Source organism: Monodon monoceros, unplaced genomic scaffold, assembly GCF_005190385.1.
Source record: "Monodon monoceros isolate NGI ecotype Baffin Bay Population unplaced genomic scaffold, NGI_Narwhal_1 Super_Scaffold_21, whole genome shotgun sequence".
NCBI lineage: Eukaryota > Metazoa > Chordata > Mammalia > Artiodactyla > Monodontidae > Monodon > Monodon monoceros.
Genome location: NW_021703778.1, coordinates 169,844,393 through 169,862,124, shown reverse-complemented (window position 1 = coordinate 169,862,124; position 17,732 = coordinate 169,844,393). Strand labels below are relative to the sequence as shown.

At 63.2% G+C, this 17,732-nt stretch overlaps 1 protein-coding gene across 3 annotated transcripts in view; it reads left to right on the top strand.

The window, feature by feature from the left end:
- Positions 1-17,122, top strand: part of BEGAIN (brain enriched guanylate kinase associated) — a 28,406-nt gene extending 11,284 nt beyond the window's left edge. The window contains exons 2-7 of one of the 3 annotated variants that reach the window (XM_029236561.1): positions 5,403-5,492; positions 9,625-9,786; positions 10,992-11,058; positions 11,514-11,621; positions 14,003-14,086; positions 15,031-17,122. In XM_029236561.1, the coding sequence (XP_029092394.1) occupies positions 5,403-5,492; positions 9,625-9,786; positions 10,992-11,058; positions 11,514-11,621; positions 14,003-14,086; positions 15,031-16,392 (1,873 nt within the window). In that variant the 3' untranslated portion in view covers positions 16,393-17,122. The remainder of the gene's footprint in view (positions 1-5,402; positions 5,493-9,624; positions 9,787-10,991; positions 11,059-11,513; positions 11,622-14,002; positions 14,087-15,030) is intronic. The other 2 variants (XM_029236560.1, XM_029236562.1) reach the window with 2 other exon arrangements.
- The last annotated feature ends 610 nt before the right edge of the window (positions 17,123-17,732 follow it).

The following is a 17,732-nucleotide window of genomic DNA, read 5'->3' as shown; positions in this document are numbered from 1 at the left end:
TGCAGGAAGAGGGAGGCGTCGACCGTGCCGTTGGCCGCTGAGGGCTCAGGTCGTCTGAGCACTGAGCTCAGGGACCGGCGAGAGCTGGTTCAGTCGCGTGGAGGGGACGTGAGCCAGGTTGGGTATTGGTCCTGGCAGGCTGGGTGCAAGGACAGGCAACGTTTCTTGGAGCAGAGAATGAGGACAGGTCCAGGAGGGCCAGCAGAGGGTTGTTCTCAGTATGGCAAACGTACCTCCGTGTTCTTGTGCCGGAGACAATGATCCAGTAAAGAGGGGAAAACTGGTGGTCTGGGAGTGAGGGGAGGGTAGCTGGAGCCGCGCCTGGAGTGGGCGGAGGGGCTGCCTGGCGGGCTGTCTATAGTAACAGGCGGGCAGATGCTGGTAGGTGAGGAGACCTGGCGGTGGCATCTGTGAAAGTTCCCTAGGGGTGGCTTCTTTTTTCCCGTGGAAGAGGAAGCGAGGTCATCAGCTGTGAGTGGCGATGCGGGAGGAGGCGTTGGGAGGTTGAGCAGAGAGGAAAAGTGAAGGAACGGAACAGGGGGTGTGGTAAGGTTCCCGGGTCAGTCTGCCGGATGAGCAGAAAGGGAGGCCTGTCAACTCGGCCGTGTGACTTCCTGCCATCTGTACAGGTGCAGGCGCCGAGTCTATGGAGAGCTGACCCTAACCAGAGTGGGGTTTGGGAGGTCCGGGAGGGCTTCTCGGAGGAGGTAGATAGAATGAACTAAAGAACAGGGGAGGGGGCGTTCTCAGCAGGAGGGGCAGCATGTGCAAAGGCCCGGCGGTGACTCTGCAGCTGCTACGCCCACTTGCCCAGGTTGCTCTTCTTTGTCCTGGCCCTGAGCACCCCTGGGTCCACCCGCCCACTGAGGGCTCCCAGGCTGCAGAGCTGCCAGCTCCCAGCACGTGGTTCTGCCTTGATGGGCGTGGGGGGAGGGGTGGCGGGAGCAGGGCTGCAGCCGCCTGATAAGATGAGGCAGAAGCGAGATGTTCCCTGCAGCGTCTCCCGTCTCCTGTCTCTGGGCAGGAGAGCAGTGGAGCGTCCGTGTCACCGGGCCGCGAGGAGGGAAGAGGGACTGGTTCCACTGGATGACCTCGGTCAGCAAACCAGGAGAGAGCAGGGCCTGAGCAGGCGTAGAGTTTGAGGTCACCCCCTGTCTGGCTTGAGTGGGTGACCCCTCCTGGCTGTGGGCCCCCAGGCCAGCCCTGTGACAGTCCCCTCCCCCAGTACACACGCACACCCACGCACGCACCTGCACGCTGTGGCACAGTGGCCTGGCGTGTCCAGAGTCCCCTTCTCCGTGCACGTGGCGTTGCTGGTGAAGTTGCTGCAGAGTCAGCCAAGGGGCTGCCCAGGGGCTGGGCAGGCGTGTCTGAGCCACAGACCAGTGCCAGCCAGATGCCCAGAACTGTTTCCCTCCAGGGAGACGCTCACGGCCCACCAGGAAGCGGGATGAGCTGTCCTGTGGGACTCCAGGCCCCTGCCCTTGGCCCTGCCAGGTGGCTCACCTCTTAGACTCCAGCCTCTGCCTCCGTCAAGCTGGCCGTGGCCGACGCTCACAGGGAGACCGTGGCTGTGCCTTATCGTGCTTATGATATGTGGGAGGCGGTTCAAGGAAGAGTGAAGGGCTGCGATCTGCACTAAAATCTGGCATCTCAACGTGAGGGGAAGAACAGCTGGCCCGGTGTTGAACCCCAGGAGGGCTGTGTGACGTCATTGCCATGAACCTCAGTTTACTCGTCTGTCATATGGGTGTGGTGCACGCCTCCCTCACAGGGTGGCCTGAGACTAGATGAGTAGGTATGTGTGGGCACCTGGGGCAGGGCAGGCCCTCGGCAGGTGCTGGGGGCGTTGGTTAACCATTCATGCCCACCTGCCCCTCGAGAAGGGTCCTCAGTAGGTTCCCACTGGGGACACAGGATGGAATCAGTGCGGCAGTGAACAAGTTCAAGGGGAATAGAGAAAGACTGTTTGTTCTGAGACACAGAAAAGTGGTGGCCACCAAGCATGGGGGCACAGGCCAGGGCACGGGGGGCCTCGGCAGGGACAAGGGGGCTCTGAGACCCTGCAGGGGTTGTCTCTGGCTCCTTTTGTGGAAGGATGGTGGCACCAGACCTTCTACAGGGAGACTCAGAGGTGATGCCAGCATGGGACAGGGACGGAGGCTATTCTGCAGGGACCCGCCCCCGGGCCCACGCAGGGCATCCCAAGAGTCTGATGCGGTGGTCCCAAGGTGCCCGCTGGAGGCCCAGCTGGGAGAGGACCAGCTGGCCTGAGCAGCTCTGGGGGCAAAGACCTTCTCCCAGGCCAGGGCTGGGCTCACCTTGGCCAAGGTGGCCCGTCAGTGGTAGCTCTGAGGGTGGTTCCATGGTGTCTGCCTCTGCTGGGCATTGCCCTTGACACTGGGAGCTGGCACGAGTCCCTGTGCCATGAGTTCCAGGGTGTCGGCCCCTGCGGGAAGGGGAGAGGCCAGTGGGGGAGGGGCCGGGTGCTCTCACCAGCACCTCAGGGGAGCAAGGAGGACTTGGGGGGGCTTACCCCCCCATTTATCCAACCCCAGAGTAGGCCCCGGGGATATAAAAATGCACTGGACCTTGCAGCCCCGGAGATGTTTCTGCAGCCGTTCACGCAACACGTGTTGCTGGTCTCTGGCTCCACGTGGACACAGCACGGGGCACCGGGACGAGTCGGTGAAGGAGGGAGGTGGTCCCAGGGGAGGGCAGGGGAGGTCCCCAGGTCCTTGTCCCCGCAGGAATGAGAGAGGGTGGAGGAGGGAATGCTGTCCCTGGCGGCAGGGGCCTGAGGTGGGGGGTGGGGGGTACCTGGCCTAGAGGACAGCGAGGACAAAGGCCCTGAGGTGGAGAGGAAGGGGCTCAGGGTAACTCGGGCACAGCGTGGAGCCAGCGCGGGGGAAGGGGGCCAGCGCAGGGTGAGGTGGGGGCTGTGGGGCGTCTGAGGGGACGGGGGCTTCGGGTAGGAATCTTGGGGAATTTTGCCCAGAGGCGGGAGTGGTCTGGCTGGGTTTCGTGACCTGCCATCTGGCGGAGGGCGGAGACCGGACTGGGGGCCGGCACGGGGCAGGAGACCGGGCCCCGGGACAGAGGCTCAACCCCAGTGACGCTCCCTGGCGGGCAGGCTGGGGCGGGATGGGTGTCAGGGTCCCACCAGTGAGCCCTGGGTGGGGAGGAGTTAACCTGAGCGGGAAGGAGTGAGTACCATCCTGGCAGAGGGGACACAGCGACAAAGTCACCAAGATGAGAAGCTGCCTGCAGCATGTGAAGAATGGCAAGCAATTTGGTGTCACTGGAGCATGACGGGGGCCGGAGCCTGAGCACGGAGAGTGCGTGTGGAGATAGGCAGGGCCACGGGGCTGCTGCGGGGACCGGCTCCTGGTACCTGGGAGCCGGAGGGCGGACACTCCTTCAGCCCCACCCGCCCCATCACCACAGCCCACCAGGGAGCACCTCTGCCCCCAGGAACCTTGTTCACACCGCGGAGGAGGGAAGGATGGCCCCCGGGCCCCAGAGCGCACATGTCCTTCCTCCCCGTGCCCAGCACAGCATCACAGGCATCGGGGGATTTCAGCCGCATCCCAGACTTGCTGTGTGATCTTGCTTAACCTCTCTGGGCCCCAGTTTTCTCATCTCTAGGAAGAGGCGCTCCCCATGCCATAGGCCTGAAATGAGAATTTGCGTCAGAACAAGAGCGGTTGTCAGGGATAAATGCCTTGTGTGTGACCAGCGGCAGAGTCTGGGTCAAGTCACAGCCATGCCCCCCATTCTCTGTGCTTCCAGGCAAGCCCCGCCCCTTCCCTGGGCCTCAGTTTCCCAGGGTCCCAGCCTCCCTTCTACTCTTCTGAGAACTCACCTGCCAGGAGTCCCCAGCAGAAGGGCCTTCTGGGGTGGGGACTGGCTGGCGAGGGCTGGGACGGGGACTCCCCCAGGGATTGCTGGACTCAACCGAGCCGCCAAGGGGAGACTGGGTCTCTGGCTACTCCCACGGGAACGGGCCAGTCCTGCCCCTCCTCTCCGTTCACTCAGCAGCATTGGGGTCATTGGCCAAGAGTGAACCCTGGGCCTGGACTTCCAAAGTCCAGTTCAAATGGAGATCAAGCCGCTGCCTCTCCCCCCACCCCTCCCCCAGCCCAGCCTGCAGATCAGCCCAGGAGACCAGGGCCAAGGGCAGCCCATTTCACAGATGAGCAGATGGGGGCTTACAGAAGTGGCGATTGCCATGCAGCTCGCGGCCCAGGGCTGAGAGCTTCCCTACCCGTCCCCCCGCCCCCCCGCCCCCAGCCTATCAAATCAACACTTTCAACCTTTTTCTGGAGGGAGGGGCAAAATTTGATCCTTAGTAAATTTTTTTTCTGCACCCCACAGCATGTGGGATCTTAGTTCCCTGACCGGGGATCAAACCCGCGCCCCCTGCAGTGGAATCACGGAGTCTTAACCACTGGACCGCCAGTGAGGATTTTTCATGCTCACTGTAGGAACTATGACAAATCCAGAAAAGTATAAAAGAAAATGTTTTAATTGCCCAGAATCCCACCACCCACCCAAGACAACATTAACATTCCTTCCCTTCCGTTACCTTGTGTGGCGTCTGTGCGCAGTTATTTTGTAAATGGGATTGTGCCGCCCCTTCTCTGAACACATGCACTTGCCCGTGTCTCTAAGCCTTGTCTGGACGCCTGATGTCCGGGGCAGCGTCCTCCCGTCAGATTTCTGCTCTGGCTCCGGGGCCAGCCAGGCCACCGGGAGCCCTCCCTGGAGAGACTACAGGAAGGGGGCGACCAAGCCGACTTGTGCCTAAAGCTGTGATGTACATCCCGTTGCCCCCAAGCAGGGTGGCACCGTGGGGCTGGGGTGGGTCATCCACCCGCCTCTGTCCCACCCCCCGCCCAGCCCAGACAGGCCACAGGCAGGGTGAGTGAGAAGGGGTGCCAGGAGGGGTGAAGTGGGTCCTGTCCTGGACCCCTAACATCCAGTAGGTCCCACAACCTCCAGAATACCCCACTGGTGTCTGTCAGCAGAGGTCGGGGGTCACATGCCCTCCGTCCTCCTTGCCTCCCAGGCTCTCTGACCAATGGGTCCTGCAAGGAAGGAGCAGTAGCCGGACAGAAACCTGGAGCTGGGGGAGCCTGCCCGCCATGACTTCCCTCTGAGGCTGAGATGGGGATGCAGGCCTGGGGTGGGACTCGGTGCCAGCAATGCACTCGGGCAGCCGGGGCTGGCAGGTGCCTACCCCCCAGCTCCTATGCTCCTACCCTGCCACCCTGCTGATGACAAGGAGCTCTCCTGCCGGTGGGGGACGATCCCCCATCTCTCTGTGACTGCGTGCCCACGGCGGGCCCAGCGTGGCCCCCGGTCCCCGTTCTGAGCAGCTCTGTCCTCTTCACCCACAGGCTGCGCAGCCCCTGGGTGCCCTCGTGCCTCGGGCAACCCCGCATCCTGCAGGGCCGGCTGGCCAGGTCCTCACCCTCGCTCTGGGACAGGTAACACACCTGTTGTCTCCCCGGCTCCTCGGTGTTTCTGCGTCTGTCCCCAGACATCCATCCCACATCTGCATCAACTCCCCCGACAAGGCCCAGAGAGGGGGAGGGTGTCGGCTGCCAGCACACCCTCGCCATTGCTTCCCGGCCATCTGGTCTTGGAGGCGAGGCCCCGGTGTCCCCACAGACCAGCCCCGGGCTCGGTCCTCGGGCTCAGGCCTCTGCTGAGCAGCCAGAGGGGCTCCTGGTGGGAGGCAGGCGGGGTCCCACTCTGCGCCGAGGGAGCTCATCTTTCTCCCCTGTGAGGTGGGGAAGCCTTCCAGGGGCTTCCCACGGGCAAGGAGGGAACCATGAAGCACGCACCCACCAGCACACACCCTGACGGGTTAGGCCAGATACTGATCAATTCACCAGGACCCAGGTCAAAGCGAGATGACCCCCCCCGGGCAGCAGTGTGAGCAGGGCTTCCCGAGCCCCCCAGCCGGGAGGGTGACCCTGATCCAGAGGGTGGGGCATGAGGGATTTCCAGGCCCTCCCTGTGCATCTGTTGAGGGGCCCCCTGAGCCAACTCCACACCAGGTGGGAGGCAGAGGCACTGAGCATTCCCCCCATGGTGCCTGCCCCCAGCATCATCTCTTGGCAGTTCTGATGATCCGGGGAGTGCAGGGACCACGGTGACAGCCCTGCTCCCTGAGGGTGGGTGCTCCAGCGTGTGGGTGCACACATCCCCGTTTTACAGATGTGGAGACTGAGGCTGAGGTCAGGCAGGGCTCGGGCAAATGCCCTGGGAGGGAAAGGCAGGAAAGGATGGTGGTACCAAACAGGTGACTGAAGACCTCAGGGTGCCCAGCCCAGGGCCCTCCCTGGACCAGGCAGGGGAGGGGACATGTCCAAAGCTCTGGAGTAGTTGATGGCCAGGACTTGGTGAAGGACTGTGAAGGGTGGCCACAGGCAGTGAGAGGGGTCACCGCGGCCTCTCAGGGTCTGACTGGGGACCGCTGGTAGCTGTGACCTTCCCAGGGCTGGGGAGCACAGGGGGCAGAGAAGAGTCAGCACTGGACGCACTGGCTGTGAGGTGCCTGTAGGCCTTCTGGGAGGAGAGGCCGGTGGGCGGCTGGACGTGGAGGGCAGTAGAGCCCTAGAGAGAGGTCGGGGCTGCAGATGGAGGCTGGGGAGGGGTTCGTGTGTGGCTGGGCACAGAGGACCTTAGGCCTGAGATGTGCGGGGAGGGGGCGAGGGGTAAACCAGGGCCCTGAGGATCAGCCTCGGGGACGGAGCTGGAGTGGCAGAGGTGGGGAAGGCGTGGTGGGGCACCGGGGTTGGCGCTGCTGTGACTGAGGGACCAGGGGGGCGTGTCCAGGGCCAGGGCCCAGGTGCCTCCAGCAAGCGGGCTGGGGGCTGTGCCAGCCCAGGGCTGGACCCGCTGCGGCTGAGGGGTGGGTGGGTGGGTGTGAGGGGCTCAGGAGGTGAGAGCAGTACTTGAAGGGTGGTGGGACAGAGCCGCCCAGTACGTCTGGAAGGCCATCCGGAGGCCAAGGGTAAACTGAGGCTGGGGTGGGCCAGCTCGATGAAGCTGGCTGCCTCGTGAGGGGTGGTTGCGGCTCAGATGCCTGTCTGGTGGGTCCTGGCTCTGCTCGGAGCCCACCTCACAGCCCTGTCATATTTTCCTCCTACACGTGCCTTGTTGGTGAACCTGCTCCCTTGTTCACTGTTTGTCTACCCTCGAGACTATAAGCTCCGCGGGGCGGGGACCACGTTTGTCTCATTCGTGCTGTGAGGCGCAGGGAATGGCGGGACAGGGCAGGAAAGGAAGGAAGGAGGGTGACGGGTGGATGCATCGTAGGGGGATACGGCTGGGTCACGTCAGGGGTGGACAGTCTTGACGGCAGGGTCCGAGCTGTGGCTGCAGGCGGGTGACCAAGGTGGGGGAGGGCGGGGGCTCAGGTGGCCCCACGGGTGCTCTCACCTCTTCCCGAGGGTGCAGACCCCGCCTGTACCCTGTGACCGAGGGCTGTGGGTGACCTGCAGCCCCTGCAGGATGACTGACTTCAGGGGCCGCCACCCCACTCCCACGCCTGACCCCGTGTGTGCAGGGGGCCCGGGATGACATGGGAGAGCCCCCAGGAAACTCGCCAGCCCCCTGGGGAGAAAGGCCTGGGCCAGGGGCAGTCTGGGACCTGTAGCTGCAGGGCGCTTGGAGTGAATCAGTCAGGCGTGCTGCCTGGAGGAAGCGGCAGGGCCTGCTTGGCAGCCGTGGGCAGGCACTCTGCCACTGGTCTCCCTCCTTGCTTGTCACTCTGCATCTTCCTTGGGGACCAACTCTTGGGAGGACCCACCCCACCCTTCTCTGAGGTTCTCAAAACGTAGGCAACTCTATTTTTATTTATTTATTTATTTATTTATTTTTGGGGGGTACGCGGCCTCTCACTGTTGTGGCCTCTCCCGTTGCGGAGCGCAGGCTCCGGACGCGCAGGCTCAGCGGCCATGGCTCACGGGCCCAGCCGCTCCGCGGCATGTGGGATCTTCCCGGACCGGGGCACGAACCCGTGTCCCCTGCATCGGCAGGTGGACCCTCAACCACTGCGCCACCAGGGAAGCCCTATTTTTATTTATTTTTAAGAATGTAGACCTGGGCAGGAATCCAGGAAGGCTTAATCGGGGCTCTCTGGGTGTGCGCCTATGGTAACACGTGTGGTTTACAGACAGGGCCCGAGACTGAAGCTCACTCTACCCTGGGCTCTGGAGGAAGCCTCCTGCTTGCCCACAGCAAACCCACCAGAAGTTACCATCCAAAGGGTCTTAGCTCCAAATGGTCCCCTGAGGAGGGTTGGGCTTCCTCCAGCAAACAGTTAGCCCAGTTGGGCCCCTACTCCGACCCGGACACCTCTCTGAAGCCAGGGCTTTGTGTCCCCAGGGCAAGATGGGGACAGTCGCAGGTGGACTTGGGGGGTGCGTGGCGGGGACCAGCAGCCAGGTCTGTGTGATGGCAGGGACCCCGCCCACCCCGTGACACCATGGAGTTCACCTTCAGGCTGCACCATTCTGGGCTTCGTTGTGACTGTAATGTAGGGGGTGACGGGAAAAGTGCAGGGGGTGACAGAGCAAAGCGCACACCCAGGGCACTGAACGGCAGCTTGAACCTTAGCCTCACTCGTGGCTAACAGCCAGCAGAACTCCCCTGGTGCCCCTCACCCACCGGGCCGCTCTCCCTTCCCTGCAGAAATCAGCCCTCCCGGCTATTAAAGGTGAGTCCTTCCCCCTTGGCCCCTTCTGCGTGCTCAGCCAGTCAGGGGAAAGGTGCCTCAGGTCAGCCCGTGGTTAGGTGCTCTCTGGGAGCTGGGTGGCTGCCGATAGGAGGGTGTGGCCCCTGCCCTGGTGGAGTTCACGGCCAGTCCCCTGGGTGTGGCCACCACACCTGTTCCTCCTGCCTTGTGCCCAACGGTAGCTGATGTGAATTGATGGCATATGGCTCAGAGGGTGAATCATCCCGTTTCTGTTTCCTGAGCATGGGAACTCGGCGGCCCGGGGTCCCAGAGGAGCCCTCAGTCTGTGGGGAAAATAGTGCCTCAAGAGCCAAGCCTGGCCCTGGAAGGCTTCCTGGAGGAAGGGAGACATGAGCAGGCCAGTGGTTTTCTGAGTGTCTGATGCTCTGTGCAGCTAGCTGGCCACTGTGGCGGATGCTACCTGGACGTGGGGCATCCAGGCTCATCCTCTCCCTGGCCCAGAGGTCACACAGCCTGCTGGGACCACACAGTCGATTTGGGGAAGACAGTCCTGGTCTAGGGTGTGGCACTAGTGCCTCTGGGCCTCAGCGTCCCCAGCCAGCGCTGTGGAGGAGCAAAAGTGGGGGACCCTGTAAGCGGTGCCATCTGGAGGTCGGCTCCCAGACCCAGTGACTGGGTGCCGATGGGTGCTCTTTAAACCAGGGTCCTTTAAGCCGCCCCAAGTACTTGCCCCCGCCAGTGCCAGACTGGCTCAGGGTCAGAGACCCTGACCCCCGGGGCGGGGGCTGGGCGGTGTGCGTGCCTGTGGTGCGTGTGCGCGTGCGTTGGTGCGGCCGGGCGCACCCCGTGCGCACCCACCGGCGCCTCGAGCTCAGCGCCGCGGCCCGGCCCGCCGCCGCGTGTCGTTGCAGCGCGCTGCAGGAGCAGAAGGGCGAGCTGCGCAAGCGGCTGTCCTACACCACGCACAAGCTCGAGAAGCTCGAGACCGAGTTCGACTCCACCCGCCACTACCTGGAGATCGAGCTGCGTCGAGCGCAGGAGGAGCTGGAGAAGGTCACGGAGAAGCTGCGCAGGTAAGGGGGCGGGGCCATGGAGGGGCGGGGCCTGGGCGGCGCGGGGCGCGGGGCCAGCGATCTGCCGCTAGCAGAGCCGTGCCTCCCACCCGAGCTGGTGACCCCATTCGTACACGGGGAGTCCAAGGCTCAGCGAGGGCAGGCGGCTCTGACAAGAGTCGCGCTTTGTGCCAAGAGCTGCCAAACCAGGATCTGAACTGGCGCTGGCTACTGCCGGGTACAGGCTCTTCCCAGGCACCTCTTCGTCCCCTGCTCATTCCTTCTCTTGTATTTATGTGGTGGGGCGGCAGCATGACACAGATGCAGCCATCTCCAGACCCAGACCCCAGCCAGTGTCGCCTGGGTCTCTGACTGGGAAACGATGTCCAGCCTTGGAGGTGAACCAGCATTTAGAGACGGTTCCCTTGAGCAGCCCAGCAGCCAGTGACAGCAGGCTAGGTGTGCGGGACCCTGAGCAATGACTCCCTTGAAAACAAAACTTCTGTAAACATCGCGCTGCACGTGTAAGATGGGTATTCTTCTAAAAGATATTACATGCTTTCCAGGCTTCTTTTAGGAAAAATGTAAAGAAAACGCAAACTTTGCTGTTGGCTTGGTTTGTTTTAAATGTTTATAGAGCATTGGATTTGCAGTGAGGCTGTTTGTCCCTTTTACTACTTAAGCACCTCCAGCCTCAGTTTCCCCACTCGCAAGACAGGGGCCATAGCACTACACATAGGCTGTCGAGAGGATGGACACTGCCCCTTCCGCCGTCACACCGCGTGGCGGCAACGGCTTCCCACCCAACACCTGCCTCCGTCTCAGCCTCTTCCAGGCAGAACCGTATCCTATTCACTGTGTGTCCCCAGCACTCACCCCAGGGCACGTCACACAGTCTTAAGGTTAGACCCCTGCTAACCTGCTATTGCACTGTGAACCCTTTCGCCAGCCTTGTAAGGACTGTGTGTAAACTGTGAGTTAACCGGCTCTGAGTGAGGACCCGACAGAGTCCCTTGTGAATAACAGGCCTTCCCTTCTCGTCTACAGGGGTCCTCGGCCCTGGCCCAGGAAATGTTGCAACAAGTTAGCTTCAATCAGATGCTTTCTAGCACAGGAGCAGTTAGAGCAGGGCGGGGCTGTGTTCAGCCCTCAGCGGGCTGTATGGCTACAGGGGCCGTGGGAGGGTCAGGCCTGGCACAGCAGTGACGTCAAGGCCTCCGTTCCAGGATTCAGAGCAACTACATGGCACTGCAAAGGATCAACCAGGAGCTGGAGGACAAGCTGTACCGCATGGTGAGGGCACGCCACACACCCCCACACCCCAGCACTCCCAGCCCTGGGCCCCCAGCTCTGGAACCATGGTGAGGACCTCGGGCCTGGTGGTCATGCCCTTGCCCGTGAGGAGCTGGGCCAAAGGCCTCGTTTCCACCCTGCCCGCTCCCTGCTCCCCGGGGTTGGGCCAGTCCCACCTGTCTCTGCCCTGATTGGGTGCTCTCCAGCACTCACCTGTCACTGTCCCCACGGTGCAGAGGAGAGACTGAGGCTCAGAGAGGCAGTGACTTGCCCAAGGCCGTCTGGCTCCTCCCTGGCAGAGCGGGACTGGAACATGGGCTGCTCTGTGCTCTGACCCTTGCGTGCCTTGGCCTCCAAACTCCTCCTCATTATCGGCTGCGAGAGGGGACCCAGGAGGCCCCAGGCCTTGGCTGGCTGCTGAGCGCCTCCCTCTTCTGCCTGTCTCCCACCTCCAGGGCCAGCACTATGAGGAAGAGAAACGAGCGCTTAGCCACGAGATCGTCGCCCTCAACAGCCACCTGCTGGAGGCCAAGGTGACCATCGACAAGCTGTCAGAGGACAACGTGAGTGCCGGGCCATTCTGACCCTGAGGGGCTGGCGCAGGGCCGGGTGGACAGACGGGATGGTCAGGACCTCACGGAGTACCTGGGCATTCGGGGAAGGATGGGGGCGGCCTCACAAACTGCATCCCGCGAGACCCTCTACTGGCAGGAGATGGGACTTGAGATAGGGAGCATGGGGCCACGCTGTCCCAGTCAAGGCAGGGCTTCCTGACCCCAGGGTTGGGGCGTGGCCACTCAGGACTCCTGCCTTCGGCCACTCGCAGTGGACATCAGAGTCCTGTGGCTACCCGTGGGTCCTGACTTCCAGGGTCCCGCGAGAAGGGCCCCGCTGCCCGCCACAGACCCGTCAGCTGAGCACACACTCACTGATTGGCATCTGCTCCTCGCCGGGCCAGACCCTACGAGGCTCTGAGAATACGTGTGAACAACACAGGCAAGCGCCCTGCCCACGTGGAGTTTACATCTGAGCAGGGGAGTGGGGAGGGCGGACAGTAAACAGGATAGATATGTCAACAGTGTAGTGACTTAGAAGTGCTAAATGCTGCAGAGAAAAATAAAGCAGGGGATGGTGCTGGGAGTTGCCAGTTGCAGGGTTAGGGAATCTCAGTCGGGTGCTTCTGGAAGAGGCTGCTGGAGCTGAGACCTGAAAGCGATGAGGGAGCTAGCCATGGGACAGCGGGGAAGGGCGCTTCTTCCAGGCAGAAAGAGCCACAGTGGCAAAGGTGGGTCTGAGTAACTTGAAGACCAGCAAAGAGACCAGAAGGGGCTCTTGTGGGGAGGAGAGGCCGAGGGTCTGAGATCAGAAGGAAAACAGGAGGCCGCATTGTATAGGCTTCGATAGGAATGTAGGGGGGTTTTCTGAGTGAAGTAGGGAGCCACTGAAGGTTCTTGAACAGAGGGGTAGCCTGACTGAACTTACTCTTACTGGGCTCCAGTGGCTGCTCTGCTGAGGACAGACCGTAGACGACAAAGCCATGAGTGGGAAGGTCAATGAGACAGCAATCTGGGAGAAAGACGATGGTGGCTTGGCCAGGATGGCGGCCAGGGAGGTGGGAAGCGGCGGGCTTGGGTTCTGGTTATATTTTGAAGCTGGAACCAAAGTGATTGACCGATCTGGGATGTGGGTTATGAGAAGAAAAAAATGGGTCCAGCTCGACTACAGGGGTCAGAGTCTGCTGGAAGGGAGCCACCTGCCGTCTCCTGGGCTGGGACCTTCTGGGGGAGACGTGGGAGGGGGTGGCAGGTGTGGGGCAGGAGCCGGGCCCTGGACAGCCAGGTGGAGATGCCACAGGTAGGAGATGGCGGAAGAGTGCACAGAGATGAGGGGCGGCTCTCAGAAGACTGTTAACAACTTGGTGGCAGGTCTGGGCTGGCCAGACAGCGCCTGCAGCCCTCTGATGCCAGCCACAGCCAGTCTGGGGCCTCACAGGAGCCCAGTTCTCAGCTCTTAACCAACTATACCCTTTCAGGGATGCATTGAAGGAGTGGGAGACCCGGGTTCCCTCCACTGTGCAGGCCAAGCCGGGGCACCAGCCTCAGTACAGAAGGTGGAGGGGCGGCAGCCACCAGGACCAGGATGGCAGGGGCGCCCACGCCCTCAGCAGCTCACCTGAGCTGCAGGACGCCTGGGCCTGGTTGACTTGAGACTATGGGAGCAGGTGGACCTCAGGGCCCATCGGTGGACCCCAGAACCCCCGCCCCCGTCAGAGCCCTGGCTGCAGAGGGTCCCTGGCCGGCAGTGGGAACCAAGGCCCAGCGGCAGGCACGTGCAACAGAGATTTTCCAAAGACGAAACCAAAACCCCTCGATGCCTACTGTTTGCATCTGTTTTCAGCTCAGGAGGCTGAGCTGGTCCCCGCCTGGACCTGGGGTCACACAGGCCCTCTGCCCCCCACTCGCCCTGACCCTTGCCCGGCCCTGCAGCCACGCCCAAGTCCAGGCCTCACTCTGAGACGTGGGAGCGGCAGGCCCGTTCTTCGTCCCTCGCCGTTGCCGGCGCTCTCCACTGCGTTCCCTTGGGAGGGACTCAGAGGCCGCGGGCAGGGAGACTGGGCCTGGTGTCCATGCCTGGGGCCTCTGGGACTTTAGGGCACGTTGCGGGCCCTTCTTCTCCCACTGCCCCCCACCCTGTGGGAGCTTCCCACCCGGGTCAGTGGTGGGACTGCCTGGGAGGGCGCCCTCCATGCACCAGCGGCTCCAGGTCACAGCAGGGGCCCCCGTTCCGCAGGCGAGAGTGTGAGGCCCAGAGAGGGTCCTTGTGCTGCCCACTGCACAGCCGGCTCTGCCCGCCGGTTTCCGCATTGGCCACTGGGCACCGGTCAGGGTGGCAGCGACCTTGGCGAGGGGCGAGCCTGTGCAAAACAGCTTCTCTTGTCTTTTAGGAGCTCTATAGGAAGGACTGCAATCTAGCGGCCCAGCTGCTGCAGTGCAGCCAGACGTACGGCAGGGGCCATAAGGTGTCCGAGGTAACGTGAGCCCCGCCCCGGCCAGGCCCACCGCTGCCCCTGCCACCACTCGGGGCCCCTTCCTCGCAGGTCCCACCCTTGAGAGCGAAGGGGCTGGCTGCGCCCGAGGCCCCCTGGCCCTACTCGATCCTGCTGTGCCCTGGCCTCTCTGGGTACGTGGTGGAGGGACCACCGCATACACACCTCCCCGCCAGCCCGGACAGCCGGCGCACCCCCCCAACCCCGTTTCCTCTGGGCACAGCCCCCAGTCCCCACCCGCTGTGTGAGCCCCCCTGAAACCCTGTGGTTTAGTTTGGGTACAATTCCTAACAGTGCTCATTTCAGAGATAAGAAACTGGCTTCACACGGAAGTCACTGGGCCAAGGCCACAGGGCCCAGCCTCGGACCCAGGGCTCCCACCCCAGCCAGGCTGCCCTTCCCCTCACCCAGGCCTTTCCACCTTCTGCCTCCCCGAGCCTGGGCCACACCTAAGACGCTCACAAAATAGATCAAACAGTAGCGGGACGCCCCCCACAGGGCACCAGGCGCTCCTGCGGAAACCGCTGGGTGCCTGGCCCTCAATCTTTGTCGTATCTGTTTCTGAGTCTGTCTGGTTTGGGAGCACCCAGGCCACGTGCGTGGGCCGGGGGTGCCCTCCCAGAGACCTGGGGCTGGGATAGCAAGTCAGCCCCTCAGGGGAAGGCCCGAGAGAGGCCTGAGACAGAGCCGGGTTCCAGCCTCCAGGCTCTGCGGTGCCCCACTGGAGTGGGCCGGGGTGGGTGGCGGTGACCAGGGGTCCGCAGGCACATCCCGGGAGCTTGCGAAATAGAGCATCCCGGGCGTCGGCTCCAGCTGGTGGGATTAGAGAGGGCCTGGGCAGGTCCCTGGTGGGTCAGCCTCGGCTGCCGGTCCGGGGCTGACCGTGACCCCCGTCCCCTCCTCTTCCTCGCGGCGTCCCATTCTAGCTGCCCTCAGAGTTCCAGGAGCACGTGAGCCTGCACATGGAGAAGCAAGGCTGCAGCCTGCCCTCCCCGCTCTGCCGCCCGGCCTACGCTGACAGTGTCCCCCCCTGCGTCCTTGCCAAGGTGCTGGAGAAGCCAGACCCTGGCAGCCTGTCCTCCCATCTGTCGGATGCCTCAGCCCGTGACCTGGCCTTCCGCGACAGGCTGGAAAAGCCGGGCCCCCGGCCCCCCTACAAGGGGGACATCTACTGCAGCGACACGGCCCTCTACTGCCCCGAGGAGCGGCGCCGTGACCGGCGGCCCAGTGCGGACGGGCCCGTGACCGACGTGGGCTTCCTGCGGGCCCAGAATTCCACTGACAGCGCGGCCGAGGAGGAGGAGCCCGAGGCGGCGGCCTACCCCGCGGGCTACCGGCACGGGGCCTTCGGGGGCTACGCGGCCTCGCTGCCCACGTCCAGCTCCTACTCGAGCTTCAGCGCCGCGTCGGAGGAGAAGGAGCACGCCCAGGCCAGCACGCTCACCGCCTCGCAGCAGGCCATCTACCTGAACAGCCGCGACGAGCTCTTCGGCCGCACGCCGCCTGCGGCCTACGGGAGCAGCCCGCGCTATGCCTCGGCCGCGGCTGCAGTGGCCGCCCCGCTCGAGGCCGAGGCGGCCCCAGGGTTCGCGAGGACTGTGTCGCCGTACCCCGCCGAGCCCTACCGCTTCCCGGTCTCCCCCGGCCCCCAGCCCGCCCTGATGCCCCCCAACCTGTGGAACCTGCGGGCCAAGCCGGGGTCGGCCCGGCTGGCCGCAGAGGACGTGCGCGGCCAGTGGCGGCCGCTGAGCGTGGAGGACATCGGCGCCTACCCCTTCCCGGCCGCCGCTGCAGCCGCCGCCGCCGCCCCCGGCCGCGCCTCGCCCGGCGGCTTCAACGACCGCTACTTTGGGGCCGGAGGCGGCCCGGGCGAGAAGGCCGAGGGCCGCGCCAGCCCCCTCTATGCCAGCTACAAGGCTGACAGCTTCTCGGAGGGCGATGACCTCTCCCAGGGCCACCTGGCCGAGCCCCGCTACCTCCGGGCGGCCGGTGACCTGAGCCTCAGCCCCGGCCGCTCGGCTGAGCCCCTGCCCAGCTACGCGGCCAGCGAGGGGGAGCGGGAGAGGCTCGGGGTGCAGCTCTGTGGGGCGGGCGGCAGCCCCGAGCCAGAGCACAGCCCCCGGAGCTCCAGGGATTCCCTGGAGCCCAGTTCCATGGAGGCCTCCCCGGAGATGCACCCCGGCGCCCGCCTCAGCCCCCAGCCCGCCTTCCCTCGGACTGGCGGCTCGGGGCTCAGCCGCAAGGACAGTCTCACAAAAGCCCAGCTCTACGGAACCCTGCTCAACTGAGCACCCACGTGCAGGCCTCGGCCGTGGCCACCCCGCACACCGGGTCCCGAGGGGTGCTGCCTCGCCTCCCTGATACCCATTCTCCCGGCCCCGCAAACGAGGACCCCGTTGAGCCTGGGGCGGGGGGGTGGGGGGGGGCACCCCACCCACGTGTCTCGTCCACCCCCGCACCGCCACGGTGGACCGTTTCTCACACAGCAACCTCCTTCCCCACCGGAGATGAGCATCCCCCCTTTTATAAAGTGCAACTATTTTTATAGAGCAAAAGGGTCTTTCTTAACGCACTCAGCCTCCAGCTCCCTGGATGGCGGCCTAGGCGTTTTCGACGCGACGCTCCTTGATTTTCGGGTGAGGGTGAGTGGGGCCTGCCCCTCAGAGGGAAGGATGGTGTCCTGCGGAGACCCCCCACCAGCCAGTGACAAGGGAACCCTGACGCTCTGTCCACAAAGAGGGGGACTGGAACGGGTGGAGGGACGTGTAACGTTTTCAGCTGTTCTTGCCGTGTGGCTGACGACCGACCACCCCCCAGCTCCCCCGTGGTCCGTAGTCCCAAGTGGGGCCGGTGCTCGTCCCCCAGTGTCCCGCTCCCCAGCACCACCTCGCTCTACCTCAGACGTAATGAGGCCCTCCGACCCCGGTTTCTATAGCTTGCTTTCCTGTCGTCTGTGATGCATGCCCCATCTCAGTACTGTATTTTGCATTCATTAATAAAAGACGTCGGTGGAAAGAATTTGGGTTTGGGTAGTTTCTTCTCCCCCCTGCCTTTTGATCTCAGGACGTGTGGCCCTGGGTGTCTCCCCCCGTCCTCCCCTCTCTGAGGCCAGGGCAGCCTGATGATAACACTCCTCCCCCGCCCTGGCACCGTGTCGTCCAGTGTTTGAATTCTTCCATCGTCTCAACCCACTAAACGTTGTTATTGCCATTTCATACAATGTTCCTTATAGACTTTGCTTCTGCCTCAAGCTTCCTTAGGACGTCCTTTAGTTCGGCTCTGCTGGTGACAAACTCTTCTGGGTTTTTTTTTTTTTTTTTGCTCTGAAGATGTCTTTGCCCCATTTCTGAAGGATAGTCTCACTGGGGAGAATGTCAGCGGGGGTCTCTTACCCTCAGTGCACAGAGATGTCCCCTGGCTTCCTGCTGGGGTGGGACTCGCCATCAGTCCCCCCCCTTCCCAGGAGTTGTTCCTTTAGTGCTAATCTGTCTTTTTCTCTCCAGCTGTGGGAGATCTTCCCCTTGGTTTTCTGCAATTTCCCTGAGGTGTGTCTCGCTGTGGATTTCTCCTTGTTGGGAATTCACAGGGAGTCTTGTATCTGTGGATTGGTGTATCTCAGTAGTTGAGG